Raw genomic sequence first — 20,999 nt, forward strand, 5'->3', positions numbered from 1 at the left:
GTTTGTTTTTTTGGCATGCTTCTTAGATGACCCATTTTTTTAAATCAATATCATTGTTTTTATTTCTCAAATAATTGCTGTAGGAATTGTTCATAATAAGCTTTTATAATGAACTAAAATGATTACACAATTTAATATTATGTAAAAATTAGATAATTCATAGTATAGTTGATAAGGTTAAACATACAGAGAATACTACAAAATTTTATTGAGCTTACATTAGAGTAGTTGCATTATGTTTTTGAGGGAAATAAATACATACTTATAGTGATTGATAAAATTACTCTTAAGTAAGAGTAATCAGTATATTTATGAGCTATAATGTGTTTTTATACATACACATATTGTATCAAGACACATCTGCCACTTCTCCTACTTTTTTTTTTGTGGTGGAGAACATTTAAAATCTGCTGTCTCATCAGTTTTTAAGACTGTAATAAATTATCATAAAACCATTATACTGTGTAGGAGATCACTGAAACGCCTTCCTCCAATTGGGTTTAATTTGTCTTCTGTATCTGGTTTTTTTCACTCAGATTAGTATTTTTTACCACTTATGGCTACTCTTCCAAATATCAAAGTAGTTTTTGTAGAGACTCTATAGCATTCCATTGTGTATGCATACCATAAAGTTCCATCACTTGCTATTATCTTGCCAGATATACCCAGCAATTCTTCTGGGTATATAACCAGGAGAAAGGCATGCATATGCGTAGGTGCATTTCTAAACAGTCTTATTAAATAAGAAGCACAGAGCCAGATACAGGGGTAATAGCTGAAGAGATCCGAGAAATAGTGAATACCCACGACTAGCCTTAGCTTACCACCACGCCGTAGCTTCCCCAGAGAGAGCTTCTTCCTGTCTAACCTGCACTTTTATTACCTTCCTGTTCTGCCTTCTCATTGGCTCAAAGCCCAGCCACATCACTTCCTCCTCACTGCCTGTCTATCCAGACCTCCAGGTCTCTATAGTTGGTACTGGGATTAAAGGCGTGTGTCACCATGCTTGGCTGTGTCTTTGACCACACAGAGACTCTGCTTGCCATGTGATCGGATTAAGGGCATGTGCTACCACCACCTGACTTCTGTTTCATGGCTCACTATGACCTCCGATCTCCAGGCAAACTTTATTTTATATAACATACAAATAAAATATCACATTTCAGCACAAATAAAATATCACCACACATATGTGTATTAAAGAGACATACTTTAAATGGCCTATAGCAAAATTAATACAAACTCAAACTCAAGCTAGTCCAAATGCTTATGAACTCAAGTTTATGTATTTATAACTATATATAGGCTTGTATACATATTTATGTATATTTAAACACAATGGAATTTTGTATAGCAATGAAAATGGATAAATCACAAGTAATACATTGGGTTGATTTCACAAATGTACTGAAAATAGTAAGACTCAAAAATGTCTATTCAGCAACCCCATTTGTATAAATTTTATAAGCAGATGAAAAAGCTTTTCTATCAGAACTCAGGAGAGTATTTCCTTGTGTAGATTTGTGAAGATGAGTAGACTTCAGAGTTTATGGCTGCTTGCTGTGTCTGGCTTCAGTTTGCTGTAACTCAGATGCATTCTTTGTGATAACAGTTTGCATGGGGCTTTTTAAATGTGTGTACATTACTGTATTTGTGTTTTCCTGACCACCAAGTTGAAAAATGAGATTAGGAAAAAAAAAAGTCTTCCAAAGAAGTAACAGTTTTTCGGGGGGTGTGGGGCTATATTATTATTATTTTTATTATGTAATCTATTAACTTGTCTTCTTACAAATTTATAAGAGTGGGTAGCTGAGAATGGGGCAAGGGCCATACTTATAGCTTATGTGGTAATATAACTGGTGCTTCTGTGGGGTTGACATTTAGAGTAACTGACCTGTGTGTGCTAGGGCTTGGGTACAAAGTGGGTCCTCCCCTGCTATGCTTTTTTCCAGATGATAGGAAGGGGGCACATAGGAAATGGTGATATAGTCTCCCCTTCCAGAAGCTTTCCAACTGGAATAGCCTACCAAATAAAGGTAGAGTCATCATTCCAAAAATTATAAAGCCTTAATTTCTGGATTATTCAGAAAAATTAAGGTTGTTATATTTAGTTTCATTAACCTTGAAGAAAATAATTAGGGAACTTTTTCCTAAGATCATTTCTAGGTGTTTATTTAGCATGATTCTTTGTAATAGTAAAATTTAGGCCATTGTCTGCATTTTTAGTTGCTAATAAACTTTTTTTTTTATAGGTGGAGAGAGAACCTGTGGAGTACATGAACTTATCTGTATTAGAAAAGGTAGGCCAACGCTCTGCATGGATATTTAAATACTAAATGAATACTTCCTAGGATATACTAAATTTTAGTATGATAATTTGAATATATAAGGCATATAATTTAATAGATATTAGCACTCATTATCTATATTATGGACTCGGGCACACTGGAGTCCATGTTGTTTACTATGTGGCTACTGAGGGTTGCATATTTCATTTTGATGGATTAATAAAGTCTGGTTTTTATCAATTTTTTTTTTTTTTTTTTTTTTTTTTTTTTTTTTTTTTTTTTTTTGGTGTGAGTAGGCAGAGAACAGAGGGCTTGATTTTTGTCCTCTTCTGGAATCTGGGTACTGGGTGCATATTGGCTTCTAACTGGTTTCTGTTCTGTTACTGTACCCCATCAGTGTAATGTGAACAGTTGGTTGAAATTCAGATTGGGAACATATACAAAGACCACACAACCACATGACACCAACAACTGCCTATGCTTCCTTAGAAGGTGCGAGCTGGCAACTAGGTAGCTCAACAAGGTAGCCCAGGAAAGGTAATTCAGATATTAGGTGGAAGGCAAGGAACTTGGTGTTCCCTGGGTTTTAAGAAATGTAGAGAGATTCCAATTCATTAGGAGTGATCATAGCTCTGAAGTGCTGTGAAGAAAGAAGCAGCCCCAGAGAGTGAGAAAAGAACCTTCATTCCCTGATCACTCCTACATGTGTTTCAGCAAGGAGCATTTCTTTCTTTTCTGTCTTCAGCTGAGCTGGCACTCCTGAGTTTGGCCAGAAACCCAAAGCCTACCCTGACCTTTCACCTTGAGGAGGTTGGAGCAGTGTTTGTGACATATGGTATGACTGACATGCCAGCAAAATGTCAGTTATTTTCAGTTTTGACAGCTCTGGAAAATCCTTAGCTTCTCTGGAATTGAAAAAAAAAAGTTTTTTAAACCTTCTTAGGTGAATCCATGTGATTATCACTGATGTGGTTATGCTAATTAGTTTGTGGGTCACTGCCTGTGGTGCTGTCATTTAAAGACAATCTACTTTCTTCATGAACATGTAGGTTATTGTGTCTTTCCTTTGGTACTGGAAAGGGAGAAATTGAAGTCAGTTTTCTTGATTTGTATATCTTATCAAAAATAATGACTATCAAATTTGTATTTTTTTATGTAAATATTTTCTCTTGTGTTATATTTTGTTTATTTTTGTGCATTACATTATTTTAATCCTACTGAGAGTTTTAAATAATTGTATAGTTATCTTGTCTCACTAAAATTTTTGAAAAATTTTTTACTTGATGAGACAGCAGAAATTGCTATACAGATCATTTGAAATCACACTTCATCATAACTCAAAGGCTAAGAAGCAATTCAGTTGGAATCAAAAGCAACTGAAGCAGTACTCAGGTGAAGAAGGATTCAAGACAAGACTAGAGATAGCTAGAAGGAAACTGAGTGGGAACACTGGGGAAAGGCAATCAGGATAGCTGGTGATCTTAATAGACCACTTAACTTGGCTGAATGGTCTTCCTCTTAGCTAGGGTCCTGTCCAGAGTCTTGCTCACATTAGTTTGTATTTAACTAGCCTTTCCACTTTTCTTTGTGCTGTGGAATCTTCATTCTGTGATTGTTTATTTACTCTTGAGATAAGGTCTTAGGTGGCTCAGTGTTGCCTTGAATTTTCTGTGTATCAGAGAAAGATTTTTGAACTCCTGATCTTCTACCTCTACTGGCCAAGTGTTAGGATTACAGGTGTGTGCTGGTGCCATGCCTGATTTTACGCATTGCTGAGGATTGAGCCTAGGGCTTCCTGTGTGTGCTAATCAAGTACTCAACTACTGAGCTACAACCTATTCACACTATAGTCACTTAACAAGAAAAAAAAATTGGATCTCTATTTCTTCACAATTTAATAGTATCCTATTCTAAATGTTTCATAAATGTTTAAACATTTAAGACTGAAGGCTAACACTTCTACATTTTAAGCTAGACTTACATAGATCAGAACAAATGAAGGTTATATAAACTAGAATCATGGAAATTAGTGTCAGTTATTCTGATAAAATGATACCAAATCAACCCTCCCCCACCCCACCCCCTTTTTTTTTTTTAAGGTAGGCTTTCATATATCCCATGCTGGCCTTCAACTTACTGGATGTTTGAGGCTGGCATTAAATTTCTGAAATATATACTTCCACCTCCTAGTGCTGGGATTTCAAGAGTGTCTACCATGCCCTGCTCAATGGTGAATTTCTTTTTACTTGTGTATTTTGTCTTTCGCTGGCTGTTCTCTGTATCTGTAACACAGAATATATGAGAGAGTAGCACCTGATTAATTTCACTTCACATCTTTCCCTTCTATTGGTTTTTATCTAGTTTTACATGTTCCTTGGTTAAAGCTAATGTGGATGCCCTTTAAGTCCTTGCTCTTTTATCGAACTTCTTGATATTTTTATTTGGATGTCAATAGAATAGCAGTTGGACTCATCTACAAGACATGTCTTAATTTCTTAAATGAGCCTTCACCTTCTAATGAGCCCTTCTCATCTCAGCTGATAAGTAGCACTACCTCCTTGTGTACGTCCTAACTTAAGAATCTTCTCTATTTCAGTCTTTTGTCTCCCAGTTGTAATGTGTAGTTGTCAGTTGCACTTGTAGTATGTTTTGAATCCGTCTTCCCCTGCCCTGTTCTGTTGTTGGTATTGTAGTCTTGAACCACTAGAGTAGTTTTCTGTTTTTTTCTTACATGCTTTCCTTCTTATAGTAAGCATCAGTGATTTTTAAAATTGTAAATTAGACTATATCACTTTGATGGTTGGAATTGTTCTGTCGATTTCCATTGTACCTGGAATAAAATCGAAGTGCTTCACTTAATCCACAGAGCAGCAACTTTGAGTCCAGAATGTCATTTACATATCATCAGCTTAGAGGCATAAACCATTCTATAAAAATGTGTATGAGAACTTACTACTAGAGACCTGTGGGTAGGGAGACTCTGAAGAGGAATATTACTTTTAAGATTAAAAGGTCATGATTATGTACCTGTTAGAAATTGTAAAATTACTTAGCTTGTCTATATTTGTCTTGGTTATTTTTTGTTATGGTGATAAAATACCCTTGGCAAAAGCAACTTAAGGGAAAACTATTTTGTTTTGGTTCACAGTTCCATGTATAGTCCATCAAGGCTGGGCAGTCATGGTGGCAGGAGCTTGAGACAGCTGGTCACATTGCATCTGCAGTCAGAAACTAGATGAATGGTGTAGCAGCTGGCTTGCTCCTTTTTATGCAGGTCGAGACCCAAGCTTAAGGAATGGTGATGCCTATGATTAGGGTGGGTCTTCCTACATCTGTAACCCAGTCAAGATTATATTTCACAGATCTGTCCAGAGGCTGACCTAAATAATCCAGGTTCCCTGCCTCTGGGCTACATTCCTGCTATATAGGAGCTCTGCTTGCTTGCTTTCTCTTAAACTCCCACTTATCAACCTATAATTATTTTCAACCTCAAAATAAACTAAAATAAATAATCCCCACAGGTGTGTATGTTTGGAGTCTTACGTCCTAGCTGATTCTATATTTTGTCAAGTTGACAATGAACAATAGTCACATTGTTCTCAATACCCTTTTGCATTCCTACCAGAAATAAATGAACTCCTTGCTCTGTCAGCAGTGTCTTTTGGATATTTTTGTTGTTTTTGCTGCTGTTTATCTGGTGGTAGAAAAATGTAGTTCAGTGTCATTTCGATTTTCATTTTTCTTAGGAGAATGCATTGTCTGAGCTGTTTGTAGAGTATACCAATGATCTAAAGGATACTATAAGAACTTGCTGCTTCAGAAATGTCTGCCTACTGCTCCATAGCTTCTCACCCTTTAATAGTTGCTAAATTAGGGTCCATTTAATCTTTGAAATTCATTTCAAATATATTACATTGAAAGAGAAAGATCTTCCAGCATTGTCATCTAAACATATCACCACAGTATATCAGACTATTTTGCTTCCGTCATGGGAAACAAGAATTATGGACCTGAAGTATGAGACTCAGGATGAAAGGTGTTTTGTAGACAAGGAAGGGAGGGTGGTGAAAAGCTGACATTGGACAATCTAGGACAGTGTCCAGAATAGGCAGATCCAAGTTGCCAAGGGCAGGCTATTTATAGAACACTGTATCTATTTTATAGTATAGCTGTGAGCTGTGTGGTGTTCTGTTTTCTCCCAAGTGTAGAGAAGACTCCAGCCCCACCCTATTCTTCTGAGGTAGGATAAACAAAGGAGGCTGAGATATGAAGAGAAAGGCTATTTAGTAATATAGTCTGCTGTATATGCAGAATGTAAACCCTTCCATCTCTTAGTTAGGTCTCTCTTTCTCTCTCTCTTTCTCTCCCTCTGTGTGTGTGTGTGTGTGTGTGTGTGTGTGTGTGTGTGTGTGTATGTATGTATTTTTGTGTGCGCGTTATCAGTGTGTTTGTATATATGTACATGTGTGTGCAGGTATATGTGAAGGACAGAAGTCCATGTTGGGTATCTTCTTGTGTTGCTCTGTGCTTTATTTTTTGAGACAAGATCTCTTACTGAACATGGAGCTTGCTGATTTGTCTAAGATAGCTGGACAGCAAGCCCTCGATATTTTGCCTGTCTCTACCTCCTTCCTACCATTTCTAGTTTTCACATGGGCACTGGAGATCTGAATATATGTCCTTGTGTCTGGCATGGTAGGAACTTTACTAACTTAGCTATCTCCCCAATCCCTCTTTTTTTTTTTTTTCTTTTAAATTCCTTTCTTTTTTTTTCCTTTTGACTTGTATGTCCACTTTATTGTATCTTCTTCATTCTGATAACCATTTACTCTTTGGTGAAAGAGATAGTGGAATTGGATTCCAGTGCCCTATGAAAGGCAGCAGTGGAAAGACAACCAGATTTAGAAGCTTGCTGTATATATCCAGCAATTTCCTTCTGTAGTAGATGGAAACCAAGAGTGTGTTGAAAGCCTGAAGGTTATGAAGTAGAAGGATGGGTTTCTTGTGTTACTTGTCTTGAATGTGTTGATACATATTTAATATTTTAGCATTTGTCTAATTGTGGGCACTGTTCTAAGTGCTGGGAATTTTGTGGTTAATAAATGACAAATGTTATGATCTCTTGTGGCTTACAATGTTTGAGATAATAGGATATAGACAATAAATCAAATAATTCAAAATATCTATAATTGCTGTAAAAACAGTAGAATACAATGGTGTGTGTGTGTGTATGTGTGTGTGTGTGTGTGTGTGTGTGTGTGTGTGTGAGAGAGAGAGAGAGAGAGAGAGAGAGAGAGAGAGAGAGAGAGAGACCCACTGACTTCAGATAGAATAGTTCAGTCAGGTGAGATCTTTCTGAGAAGGTAAACTTAAAAATTTTATTTTAGATTTTATAATTTTATTTTATAATATAAATGTTTTGCTGTGTGTATGTATGTATACAATGTGCATGTCTCGTGCCCATGATGTCAGAAGAAGGCATCAGTTCCTTTGAAAATGGGGTTAGAGGTGGTGGTGGTGGTGAGTCACCACATGAATGCTGGGAATCAAACCCAGGTTCTCTGCAAGAGCAACAAATGCTCTTACTCCTTGAGCTATTTCGCTAGCCCCTGAGAAGATAACATTTAAGCTGAGGAACAAGTCTCCCTGTTGAGGAAGAAACACAAGGATAGGGGAAAGTCACAGTTACTGGGCAGGGAAGTACAAATGCTCTGAGGCAAGAACTGGTCTGTGACTCTTTAAGGACCCAAAAGAAGTGTGGTTAATGGCTAAGTAGTGAGTGAGCACAGGAAGGTTCATGAAATAAAGTGGGGGAGGTCTGTGATGTCTGTATTGTATAAGACTTGTGACCTGTGCTAAAGATTTGATAAGATAAAAAGGCAGATTATTGAATCTACATTTAAAAGGCAACTACTAATTTTAAAATTTTACACTGGATTGGATTTTTGTATACTGTATACAAATTATGTATATTGCTGCAAAATTGAGATTGATTTGTATAGATATGATAAGATAAAAAGGTAGTGAATCTACTTTTAAAAGGCAACTACTAGTTTTAAATATTTTACATTAGATTGGATTTTTGTATATTGTATACAAATTTTGTATATTGATACAAATTTGAGATTGATTTTGTTAGGAAATACTGTACATATATTTCTAATCTTTTTCAAGGCATTGTACCTATACAGTTCATTTAACAATGTAATGCAATTTGCTAATCCTTAAAAGTTATTACCAACTATTTAAAATATAAAGAAATGTAAGTTAATAATTAGCCATTACAATTGAACTTGTAGTCATATTAGGTATGTTTTCAAGGTCAAGCAGAGATATATTTTAGATAGACAGGTCATCTTCAAACACTTTCAAGACCTTCAGAATATGGCATTAAAATGTTTTAAGGGCGGTGGTGGCGCACGCCTTTAATCCCAGTACTCGGGAGGCAGAGCCAGGCGGATCTCTGAGTTTGAGGCCAGCCTGGACTACCAAATGAGTTCCAGGAAAAGGCGCAAAACTACACAGAGAAACCCTGTCTCGAAAAACCAAAAAAAAAAAAAAAAAAAAAAAAGATGTTTTAATAACAGATTTTTTTCTTTTTTTATGATAATGAGACATGTCTGCTCCTGGCAGCACCAATCTACTTCAGAGAAGATGATGAGCATTGAAGAAACTCCCTATGGAGTTTACTTTCACTGTGGCAAAAGTTAGCCACTGGGTAAGGAATTGCCCTTGCCTCAACTGCTGACAGTATGCTGTCCAAAATGGACAATCAGGACACGAAACAAAGACAAGGTAGGAAGGCTCTTTAGAAATTCCTGCTTCATAGATGAGTCTGTCAGATATGCTAGGCCTGTAGGACAAAGAACGGATGCCCCAATGTTGCAGAGAAACCTCGGGTGACTGTCCAGGCAGCTGGCTGTTTCTGTCATAACTCACATTTTTTGGGAAGTCACTTTGCACTTCCTGTTTTACTAGGTAATGTTATTTCCTTTTCGGGTCTCTGAGGAAGTTGAAGATTAGATAGCTGTAGTTATAGTTTTCCTTGTTACGAAATGCAGAAAAGAAACTCACTTAGAGGTGTAAAGTGTGTAAGTTTGAAAGACATCAAAAGATAGTTATCGGTTGGTAATACAAGTTAGAATAGAAAGTGAATTAGGTACATTTTGGCTTCACCAAAATAGGATAGATAATGGAATATTTTCACTGAATTTGTCAAATGCAAATGGACTAGACATTGTTGATGTATTTACTGCCTGTATATATTATATATAGTTATTGTACTTATTGTATATAGTTTTTCTTATATTGGTTATAATTTTAGACAAAAAAGGGAAATGTAGTAATATTTTATTTGTGCACCCTGATAATGTTTATCTGAGGATCAGAGGAAAAAGCCATCCACTATATTAAACATAGAGGTGAGGCAGTGGTAACACACGACTTTAATCCTAGCATTCGGGAGGCAGAGATTTATCTGCATCTCTGTGAGTTCAAGGCCATACTGGGAACAGAGCCAGGCCTGGTGGCACACGCCTTTAATCCCAGCAGTAGTTAACCATGGAGGTCTGGAGGTCTGTACAGACAGACAGGAAGTCACAGAGCTGGGCAGAAAGAAGTGATGTAGCTGGGTGGAGAGAGGAAGTGAGATGCAGAATAGAAAGGCATATAGGCATGGGTATATGGGAAGTAGTTCTCTCTTTGGCTGAGGATTTCCAAATGGTAAGAACATGGCTGGCTTTTTTCTGCTTCTCTGATCTCTCAGTTTTTGTGCCAGTATCTGGCTCCGGTTTTTTTTTTTTTTTTTTTAATTCATAAGACTGTGTAGTAATTCGTCTTACAAAGGTTTGTATTTAACTGCATACAGTGAGGTGCAAAATGGGGAATTAGGCAGGGAATCGAAGTGATTTACTCTTGATAGTTATTTTTCAAACTCTGTGTGTGTGTGTGTGTGTGTGTGTGTGCAAACATATACCACGATCAGGTGCCTGTAGAGGCCAGTGGCATTGAGCTAGAGTTACAAGAGGTTATGAACTGCCCCACATGGATCCTCTACAAGAGCAGTATCTGCTGTTAACTACTGAGCCATCCTTCCAGTACCATGATTTACTCTTAATACATGGCCAGTAAGGGGATGAAAGTCGATGTTGGAAGACCATTAGGAAGCTCTTGATTCCATGCAAGAAATGATGAGGCTTGGATTTCTATGGTAACTGTACAGGTGCTGAGAAGTGCTTGGCTCAGGGTGGGTTTTAAAGGTAGAATCCACAAAACTTGAACATGGGTTCATGTTGAAATGTGCAAGAAGGGACTAAGACCTGTGCTTTGGGAGCACTCTGAATAGTGATGCCGCTGACTAAAATGGGGCAGCCTGAGGGAAGAAGAAGTGAGCTACATGGGGTACACAGAAAGTCACTTGTTCCATTTTGGACACGTTGAGTTCTAAGTGCTCACTAAACATTGATTGATGATGTCTCAAGAAAGCATTTGAATATCAAAATCTGGAAATTAGGATAGGAAATGGGAATTTGGGGTGATATGGTATTGAGAGCCAATTGAGTTCACACTGAAATTGAGTTATGTAGAAAGGCGAAGATGGCCAAGTGCATGCATGACTATTGATTTATCTAAAAATTAAAACACATTATTGTGTAGTCCAACTCTGAAGACAACAGTTAATTGCCTCAGTGAACCTAATTTAAAAAGACAATGGTTGCATTAGGGATAATTATTAGATACAATTATTTAGTTTTTCAATGACTTAACCAAAAGTATATTTTCTTTTCTTTTCTTCTCTTTCTTTCTTTCTTTCTTTCTTTCTTTCTTTCTTTCTTTCTTTCTTTCTTTCTTTCTTTCTTTCTTTCTCTCTTTCTCTCTTTCTCTCTTTCTCTCTCTCTTTCTTTTAAAACTTTTGTTGATTCTTTGTGGATTTCATGTCATGCATTTTGATCCCATTTATCTCCCAGTCTCCTCGAATCTGCCCTCTGCCCTTGCAACCTCCCCCTGAAGTCAAAACGAAATTTAAAAGAAAAACCAAACCAAACCAAACAAAACAAAACAAAAACAAAAAGAGAAGAATCTTGTAGAAGCTGTAGTGTGGCTCGTTGAGACACAGTTTACCCTTTAGTCCATTCATTTTTACTTGCAACTTTTCATTGCCATGAGTCATTGGTCTGGCTCAAGGCCTCAGGTTTCTGCTACACCACCAATAATGTGCTCTTACTGGGGCTCCTCTTGGATATCCTGTTATCCTGTGTCATGGAGATCCTGCTGCTTTGGATCTGTAGGTTCATCCCCTTCACATACTCCAATGGTTCATAGATTGGTGGATGTTGGAGTGGGCCAACTCATACATAGCCCTAGTTCTGGGCCTTGGTGGTAGCTGGGTTGATCAGCTCGCACTGCCTTGGCTAGCTAACCCAATGCAGCCTACAAGGAGCAGGGGCCAGTTTATCTGCTCTTGGACCCTCAGACCCTCTGATCCAGTTCCCCCTCACTCTTATTGCTAGGACCAGCTGTACTGTTTTGTCCAGGCAAGGTGTAGGGACCTCTCTCTTGATTGCTGTGTGTGTGTGTGTGTGTGTGTGTGTGTGTGTGTGTGTGTGTGTGTAGGCATTCGAGGGTGGGGTCAGCTCTCCTACTCCCACACCCTCTGGGCTGGCTCACCTGCTTCCCCATTCCCACAACAGGCCAGCTCTAGTGTACTCCACAGGCAGGGTGCATGTAGCAATGGGTAGAGGGGATAGGCATCTTTCCCTAATCCATGCTACTGCATGGCAGATGAGGGGGTGGGGTGGGAGATCAGCTCGGTCGCTTTAACTACCTCAGGGCTGGCTCACCTGCATCTGGACAACAGGGTCAGCTCTAGTGTGCTGCCCAGACAAGATGCAGAGGCAGCTTTCTCACATGCTACAGCCGGTGAGTGTCAGGGCTAGCTTTCCTATTCTTGTGACCTGGGGGCCAGCTCCTTCACCTGCTGTAGGTGGTAGTGGGTGAGGTGAGAAGGACATCTTTCCCTCACCCATGTCACCATGTGGCAGACAATGGTGGGGCAGGGTCTGCTCACCTAGGTCCTGATAACAGGGTCAGCTCTAGTGTGCTTCCCATGTGAGGTACATGCCTAGGGTAAGGGGTGAGGCCATCTTTCCTGGGTATGTGTTTAGGGAGGGGGACTGCTGTTGATGGATCTCCCCTGAGGGGGTAGGGCCAGCTCTCCGGCTGCGGTATCCAGAGAGGGGCAGAACCAGCCATCCCAGAGACAATTAATAGTTGCATTAGGGATAATTATTTGATTTTTCAATGACTTAACGAAAAGGATATTTTCTTATAAAATATATCTTCTCAATTGTTTCTAGTAGAAGGTGGTGGTTTTTTTTTTGTTTTTTTGTTTGTTTGTTTGTTTGTTTTTCTGAGTTTGGGAGTTGAGGTTTCGACAGAGTAAGCAAGGTATATTATGTGCTCTGAGCTGTAGAGAAGTGGTAGTTTAATTTCATCTGAAAGTGTTCTTTTGGTCAGGAGCCTTATGAGGGTTGGTTTGTGTTAGACACACTTTCAAATGTAAAGCTACAACAGATCCAGACTGAGAAAAAAATTAAGTGTGTTAGCTGTCTCTTTTTTTTCTACCTGCCTTTATGTTCTAAGGTATATTCTAAGGGTTCTCTCCTGTTCCTTTGGTTTTTAAAATGTTTAGATATCATTTTCTTGGCTGTGGAAGGTGATTTCATGAGTGGCTTTGGGGGGGGTGCCTATAACGCTCCTTGCTGCTTCCTAGACTGGGTGACCTCACTAGGTTGCTTGGCCTTTTGTACCTCACAGTTCTCATCTGGTTGTAGAATGGATGACAGTGTTGTCTTTCTCATCTGGTTTATGAGTATAAACTAGTTAATATATATGAATGCATAAATTAGCTAATGACTGTAAATGCCTGAAAAAGTACAAATCAGAAAATTATTAACAAGGTTATAATAACAATTTAGTATAGTAACAAAATAATAAAGCATTGTTTTATTCTCCACAAATTTCTTTGTCCTAGTATAGTTACATTTAAGTTTTGGTTGAGTTTCAGAGGTTACAGTTTTGTGATTAATAGTTTTTGTAATAAAGCTGTTTACACTTCAATTATATTTTTGTATAACTTTACTTTTCTTAAGGTACCTTTTCTTTTCTATCCATATCCAGGTTTAGCTCAAATCCATTTTTACCAGAGCTTAGAATCCATGTTGTTTTTTGTCATTTGGATTTTTTTTCTTCTCTTGCCACCCTATTCCTCTTCAGTAACATGTATCCTTAGGCTGTTTTGCTTCCCTGAGTGTTTTGGTTGCTGTGATAAAATACTACTATGACCATAGGCACCTAGGGAATAGTTTATTTTGGCTTATGGTTTCAGAGGGCAAGATGTCCATAATTGTGGGGAAGGCATGGCTGCAGGAACAGGAAGTTAAGAGAGCACATCTCAGCTGCATATAGGAAGCAGAGAAAGAGAAGTGGAAGTAGTGTGTGTTATCTATTAAGTGGAGCAATGTTATTCATTAAGTGGCACTGTTTACCATACGAGAAAAGCCACGAGGTACAACGAAAACTCACTCTAAAAGTTTATTAAGGGAAGGGAACAGAGGAATGTGCATAGGCCTATGGAATGACCGTGTAGGAAGATGGGGGAGGAATAGGTGAAACCCACTTTTATAGGTTCCCCACACACAAGTGCACATGGGCTTACATAGCTACACCACACATGCGCACAGATTATATGGTCATGCTGCTCATAAATTACATGATCATGCAGCGCATGGATTAAGTAGGTCATAAGGCCCTTGGATGACTAAGCATCTTGCCAGCAAATGCTCATGGTCATGTAGCTGGGGGAATGGCTAGAAATTCTAATGGTTAAGTTTTAAATTTTCAGGTCCTGTTCCCAGTGACTCACTTCCTCCAGCAAGGCTCCATGTCCTAAAAGTTCTATAACATCTCTAAACAGAGCTGCCAAACGGCGACCAAGTGTTCAACTCTGTGAGTCTTGGAAGAGACATTTCTCATTTAAATAAGAATATTAGGAACTAGTCAGCTTATTATATCATTTAATGTACAGTTAGCTGGTATACTTAGCAAACCCCAGAGACTCAAGCAGGAGAGAGGATTATTCTTCTGAGAAAGTCAAGCCAGCTGTTTGTAGTGACTATAGGACACTGCTTCCATAGTAGTGCAGATCTAGGGTCTTGGCATTTGTGGCTCTGGCATCTCCAGCATGTGGCTTTGAAGGCTACCATGTTCCTCATCAAGCAGGAAATGTGAAGGAAAGAAAGGGAAAGGGTTGTTTCTCAGAGGCTTTTATGGACCCTGGAGGCAGTGTACATTCCTTAATATTCTTTTGCCCTCAGTAATTCAGTTGCATGGCTAGAGGCTTCTTCATAGAAGTACACCAGGTTGTATTCTACTATTTACACCAGTCCACCATAACATGAAATTCCTATTGGTTATTGTCTCATGTGCTGTGTATCTGTTAATGATGACTCAATGGACAAGTTCCCTGTACTGGTAGTTGAATAATTTAAAGACATGACTTCAGCATAAATGTAAGGACTTGTAAAAATACATAATAGGGATTTTGATATGTTTTGTTTTTGTAGGGGAGGGGTTGGAAATGTTCTGATTTTTTTTTTTTACTCATTCTGCAGGATTCTACCCCATTTTGTTTCTTTCTCTTTTTGCTACCTAAACTATGAACAACCTTCTGTTTCCTCTTCACAAGCTGTGATTTACAAAAACTGTCACTATTCTTGACAATTCAGTGGTTCTCAACCTTTCTAATGCTGCAACTCTTTAATATAGTTCCTCATGTTGTGGTGACCCCCAACCATAAAATTATTTTTTGCTAGTTATGAATGTAATGTAAATATCTTTGGAGATAGTGAGTTGTGACCCACAGGTTGAGAATCAGTGCTTAAGCTATCTTATAATTTCAAATTCTTTCCCTGTGCTTTGTGTCCTGATAAACTGTTTTAAGTGTGTGTGTGTGTGTGTGTGTGTGTGTGTGTGTGTGTGTGTGTGTGTGTATGTATGGACTAATTTTTTTTCTTTGTTTGGATTGATTTTTTTTGACAACAATTTTAGATCTATGTGAGGACCCTTGTTATTGTCAGTTTTCTTAGTTTCTTCTTTTGCTTATAGCAAAGCCTTTTTAGCCAGGTGGGTGTAGAATTGAGTTATTTTATACCACCTATCATAAGGGGAGATGAAGTATTTTCCTTCAGAGAAAAGAGTGGGTTTTGGAATACAGAACAGGTCTTCTTCTCCCAGATGAGATTGCTGATATTTTCTGAAGTGTAATCTCATACCAGAGATGTTCTTACATTCATTGCAAGCATCTCTCCTGTGAGTTCCTTGACACCTCTGAGGTTTGACTTATGTTAAAGGCTTTCTAATAGTCATTACACTCATAGAGTTTCTTTCCTGTGTAAATTATCTGATTTATAGTGAGGGTGTCCTTAAGATAGATTTTAGACATTGGTAGGCTTTTCTCCTGTGCTAGTACTTTTGATAGGTAGCACAGCCTGACATACAGCTGAAAAATTCCTTATATTAGTTGTGTTCATAGTTATCCCCCACTTGTATATATCATTTGATGTGTTATGAGTTCTGCACACATGCGCACATTCTAACATACACATATGCATTTTGAAAAGTGCTTTTTATGTAGTATCATTTTTGTCTTGTAGGTTCCTCTCTTTATTCAAGAGTATCCTATCACCTTGAGTTCTATTTCTTTGATGTTCAGATATTTTATGAACCCCAAATTAAAATAATAGACCTCAGGTAGGTTACTATAGGTTAATAAGTGTTAATACTTTTGAGTCTTACTCTAGTTTTTTGTCATAGGACTCCTGCTCTTGTTAGTTTCTTCTGTGTACCAAATCCATTTTTAAGTAGTTCATCATTTACCTGGTATATATGCATATTAGCAGCATATGTTTCAGTGTGAATGAGAGTCCTTTGGAAATTCTAGAAGACAAAAGATCTTTGTAGTAGTTAGAGAATAGAAGATATGGTGGTTTGAATAAGAATAGAACAGTGACTAAGACAGAAGATATCAGTGTAGAACTTTTAAAAAATACTCTAAAAATAAAAATGGGAATTGAGCCAGGTATGGTAATACACACCTTTAGTCCTAGCACTTGGGAGGCTAAGGCAGGTAAGATCTCTTAAGTTTCAGACCAGCCTGTTCTACAGAGCAAGTTCCACAACAGCTAGGAGTATACAAAGAAACCCTGTCTCAAAACGTATTCCACCACCACCCCCGCAAAAAAAAAAAAAAAAATGGGAATTGAGAATTTAGCTCAGTGTTAGAGCACTTGTCTAGCATGAGTGAAGTTATGGCTTTGATTGCTAGTACCACAAAAATAAAGAAATGAATGAAAAAAAATGGAGCACAGGGCTCATTGGGAAATGACTCAATGGGAAAAACCAACACTATTAAATATTTAAAAAAATTGAGTCTACGTGCTTCATGTCATGGTTCATGCCTGTAATTTCTCCACTTGGGAGGCTAGAGCAGGAAGATTTTTGCAAATTTGAGGGCAGCCTAAGCTACATTGATACCCTGTCAAACACAAAAGAAAGAAAGCCCAAAGACTTAGTACTTTTCTGTTGTTGCTGTGATAAAAATGCCATGATGAGAGGCAACTTAAAGAAGAGAGAGAGAGAGTTTATTTTGTCTTATGGTTCCAGAGGGATATGAGTCCAGCCAGGATGATGGAGTGGAGATGTGGTAGCAAGTAGCAGGCATGAAGGCAGGAACAGGAAGCTGAGAGCTTACATGCTTTGCTACCAATGTAAAGAAGAGAGCAAACTGAGTGTAGGACAAGACCTTGAACTTTCAAAGCCCTCCCCCAATGACATACAACCTCTAGCAAGGCTGCACCTCCTAAACCTCCTAAGCAGTGCCACCAGTTGAGGACCAAGTGTTCAAACATCTGAGACTGTAGGGGACATTTCTCATTCAAACCACTACACTGTCTTAACTAAAATCTATAGATTTATTATCTGCTATAGTTTTTCTTCATTAGAGAGAAGTCATTTGTTTAAGTCACTGAATATAAACTTTTTGGCATGCTTGGAAATGATGATACAGATAAGCTTTCTAATAATTTCTATTTGGACCAAGATTTTATGGAACTTAGATTGATCACCTGGGTTTTTTATCGATGTTGTTGTATTATAGGGATGGAACTAGTTCTGTGTACTGGTCAAGTGCTTTGTACTTCATTAATTCACAGCACCATTTGTGGTGATTCTTTTCATGTTGTTCTTAACTTCTCTAGGTGGTCTTTTTCAACAATTTTTTCAATTTTGTTGAAACAGTATTTCTCTATGTAGCACTGACTGGCCTAGAACTCACATGTAAACCAGGCTGGCCTCAAACTTATGGCTGACCTGCCTTAGTCTCAAAAATGCTGGGAATAGAAACATGAGCCACCATTCTTGGCTTACTCTTAAGTCTAAGTAATATTTACAGTTTCTTTTAAATGTGAATATAAATAACTAAAAATCTCATACTTTATTGTGAATATGTTGTCTATCTGAGAGCAACCATTGAGCATGGAAGTGGAAGGTTTATAAGTTGTTTGTTGGATTAGATATTGCATCTGTCCAGATCTTTTACTTTCTTATGCTTATACACAACTGTATTGGGATAAGCAGCTATAAAAGAGGAGTAAGCATAGAGAAGAGAGTTTGGAGACAGTAGCTGGAATGGTTGTCCTTATTAGAGCTCCAGAAGAGGCTCAATCAAGTATTGCTTGTCCAGGTTTATAGCCACAAAAGATATTTCTGTGCATTGTCCTTTTTTTTACAATAAGCTGATGGCTATTGCCTTATAAATAGTGTTTTAGTTAGGGTTTTCTGTTGCTATGAAGAGACATCATGATCATGGCAATCCTTATAAAGAAAACATTTAATTGGGGTAGCTTATTTACAGTTTCAGACCATTCTCATCATGCCAGGGAACATGGCAGCATGCAGGCAGATGTGTTGCTAGCTATATCTTGGCTTGCATGCAATAGGAGGTCAACTCACTCACTGGGTACTATCCTGAGTATATGAAACCTCAAAGCCTGTCCCCACAGTGACACACTTCCTCCAACAAGGCCATACCCACTCCAACCAAGCCATACCTCCTAATAGTGCCACTCCCTTTGTGGGCCATTTTCTTTCAAACCACCACAAATAGGAATCCAGTTTTCATGTTTCACCATCTCTATTTTGTTGAAAATGAGGTTTTCATCTTTTAGCATCTCTATCCTCAGATTCTCTTCTCAGCTAAGTAGACAGATCCTGTCTTTCTTCCGCCCCTCAGGTGGATCCTGTGTCCTTTTTCTTTTGGTGCTATTCTTAGCTGTCTCTTTTTTGGGGAGAATTAGGTAAGTATCTGAAAATATATAAATTTTCATAGCCAGTTTGAAAATTATACACTGATATTATTTTTCAAAGCATTTATTATTATTTGTGTGTGTGAGAGAGTGAGTATGAGAGAGAATGTGTGTGTGTGCCATAGCATATGCGTGGAGGTCAGAAGACAACAGATAATTGGTTTTCTCTTGCCACTGTAGGTTCTGGGGATTAACCTCAGGTTGTCAGGCTTGCTGTACATGTGCTTTTTATCTGCTGAGCCACCTTGATAGCCCTATGCAGCTATATTATAATTTTGTGCTTAGTGATTGAGCTTGACTTTTGCTATAGTCTCAGTTATCCAGAGAAAAGAGTAAGAAACACCCTTTCTTTCTATTATTTACTAGGAAGCAAATTATGGAAATTAGAATTCAGGGTATATGGATTACGTGTCTAGTGTGCTTCATCCAAGCTAGACAACTGAACAAGCCAGTACTGGAATTATGTAGTTTTGGTGCCTGTCCTGGATCTCATTCTGTAGACCTGGCTGGCCTTGAACTCACAGAGATCCGCCTGGCTCTGCCTCCTGAATGCTAGGATTAAAGGCATGTGCCACCACCGCCCAGCTCAACTAATTTTTAAAGGCAAAAGCTTTAGCTAGTTCACAGTTCAGGAGGTTCAAAGTCCAGGGTCAGACTGGTCCATTGGCCTCTGGCTAGAGAGTACTTTGTAGTGTGTGGTCACACATCTGATAAGAGCAGAAAGGACAGACAGGCCCCATAGTCCTATGTAAGGGCATGCTCCTCCCCAGTGATGTAAGGACCTCCAAAAGTCTCATAATTCAAAGTCTCTGACACTTTCCAGAAGGCTCTTCTAAGTACCAAATCTTTAACATGTAGGCCTTTGGTAGATAGTTAGCATCCAAACCATAGTACTATTAATGCCATCTATACCAATTTCACAGACTTCTGTGAGGACCAAATAAAATAAAGTAGCCAATACGTTAGTATATATATATATATATATAATATATATATATATATATATATATATATTTCTTCATTGTGAGTCCCTGTAAAATCAGAGAAAGTTGCACCTTCAATATTCAATGGCACAAAATAAACAATCCCATTTTAAGAGAGAGGAACAGTGGGATAGTAAGGAAAGACTGAACTAATGCAAGACTAAAACCCAGCAGGTAAACATTAACTCCTTTAGCACCATGTCCGGCATCTAATGTACAAAGTGGAATGCTCTGACCTCCAACATACTGAGAAGCCCTGGCCTCTATGGCACTTCCATTTGTGGTACACCTGGCCCCTCTCTTGGGCCACCTGTACTTAGTGCCTGCAGCTTTTCTCAGCAAATGTGCCATATTTCTAGCATTTCCAACATCCTGGCTCTATTGCAACTTACGTTTCACCTTTACAGCTTCATTCATTGCCCTGTCAGCTACACTTTGTAGGTCTCCTCCTGTACCACACTGCCTGGACTCAGACATTTTCATGGATCCTTGGTGCATGCCTCAGTTGACCCTTACATCTGCCTAACTGCAAAAGTGGACTGTGCTAAGTTCTGCTGGTAACTTGAAATATAACAGGAACATTTGACCATTGCTACAGCAATCTCTGAGAGCTTGTGCAGCTTAACCTTGGTTTCTTTGGATGGCTTTTTTTTTATGAAGGGAACCCCTTAGCTTTCTCAGGCAACTCTTCTTCGGAATGAAAGTTTTTTTCAGGTGACTGAATTTTTATGCCTTTGGAGCCTTTAGGGAGTAGCTAGGTGCTTTCCCTTGGGTCATCTTTCTTTTGTTCTAGAACCAAGTGTTTGGTTTCTCTAATGATGATAATCTCCTTAGTTACCACTACCTCTTTGTTCACAACTTTAAATGCTTTCTAGCTCTTTTGCTCAGCAAAGTGCATATTTTTTCAAATTGCTGTTGTAGAATATTATTATAAGGTGTATTACTTTTGTTTATGTTGCATTTGTTTAACTCTGTGAAGCTGTGTTACTGTGCCTGTGTAAAACACCTGATGTTCTAATAAAGAATTAAACAGTCAATAGCAAGTCAGGAGAAAGGATATGCAGGGCTGGCAGGCAGAGAGAAGATAGAGAAGGAGAAATCTGGGAAGAGGGATTGAAAAAGGAGCAGCCAGAGGAGGAGGACTCCAGGGGCCAGCCACCCAGCTATGCAGCAAGTCATGTAGTCAGAGTGAGATTTACATAAGTAAGAGAATGGAAAAAGCCCCAGAGGCAAAAGCTAAAAGGGAAAAAGTTAAGGAAAGCTAGCAAGAAACTAAACCAAGCTAAGGCCTGGCATTCATAATTAAG

General features: G+C 38.4%; 1 protein-coding gene across 5 annotated transcripts in view; it reads left to right on the forward strand.

The window, feature by feature from the left end:
- The window catches only part of Syt14 (synaptotagmin 14), a 167,236-nt gene that overhangs the window by 9,244 nt on the left and 136,993 nt on the right, over nucleotides 1-20,999 (forward strand). For all 5 annotated transcript variants that reach the window (XM_028882835.2, XM_028882826.2, XM_028882832.2 and 2 more), the window contains exon 2: nucleotides 2,253-2,300. In XM_028882835.2, the coding sequence (XP_028738668.1) occupies nucleotides 2,253-2,300 (48 nt within the window). The remainder of the gene's footprint in view (nucleotides 1-2,252; nucleotides 2,301-20,999) is intronic.

This window comes from Peromyscus leucopus, chromosome 15 (genome assembly GCF_004664715.2).
Source record: "Peromyscus leucopus breed LL Stock chromosome 15, UCI_PerLeu_2.1, whole genome shotgun sequence".
NCBI classification, from domain to species: domain Eukaryota; kingdom Metazoa; phylum Chordata; class Mammalia; order Rodentia; family Cricetidae; genus Peromyscus; species Peromyscus leucopus.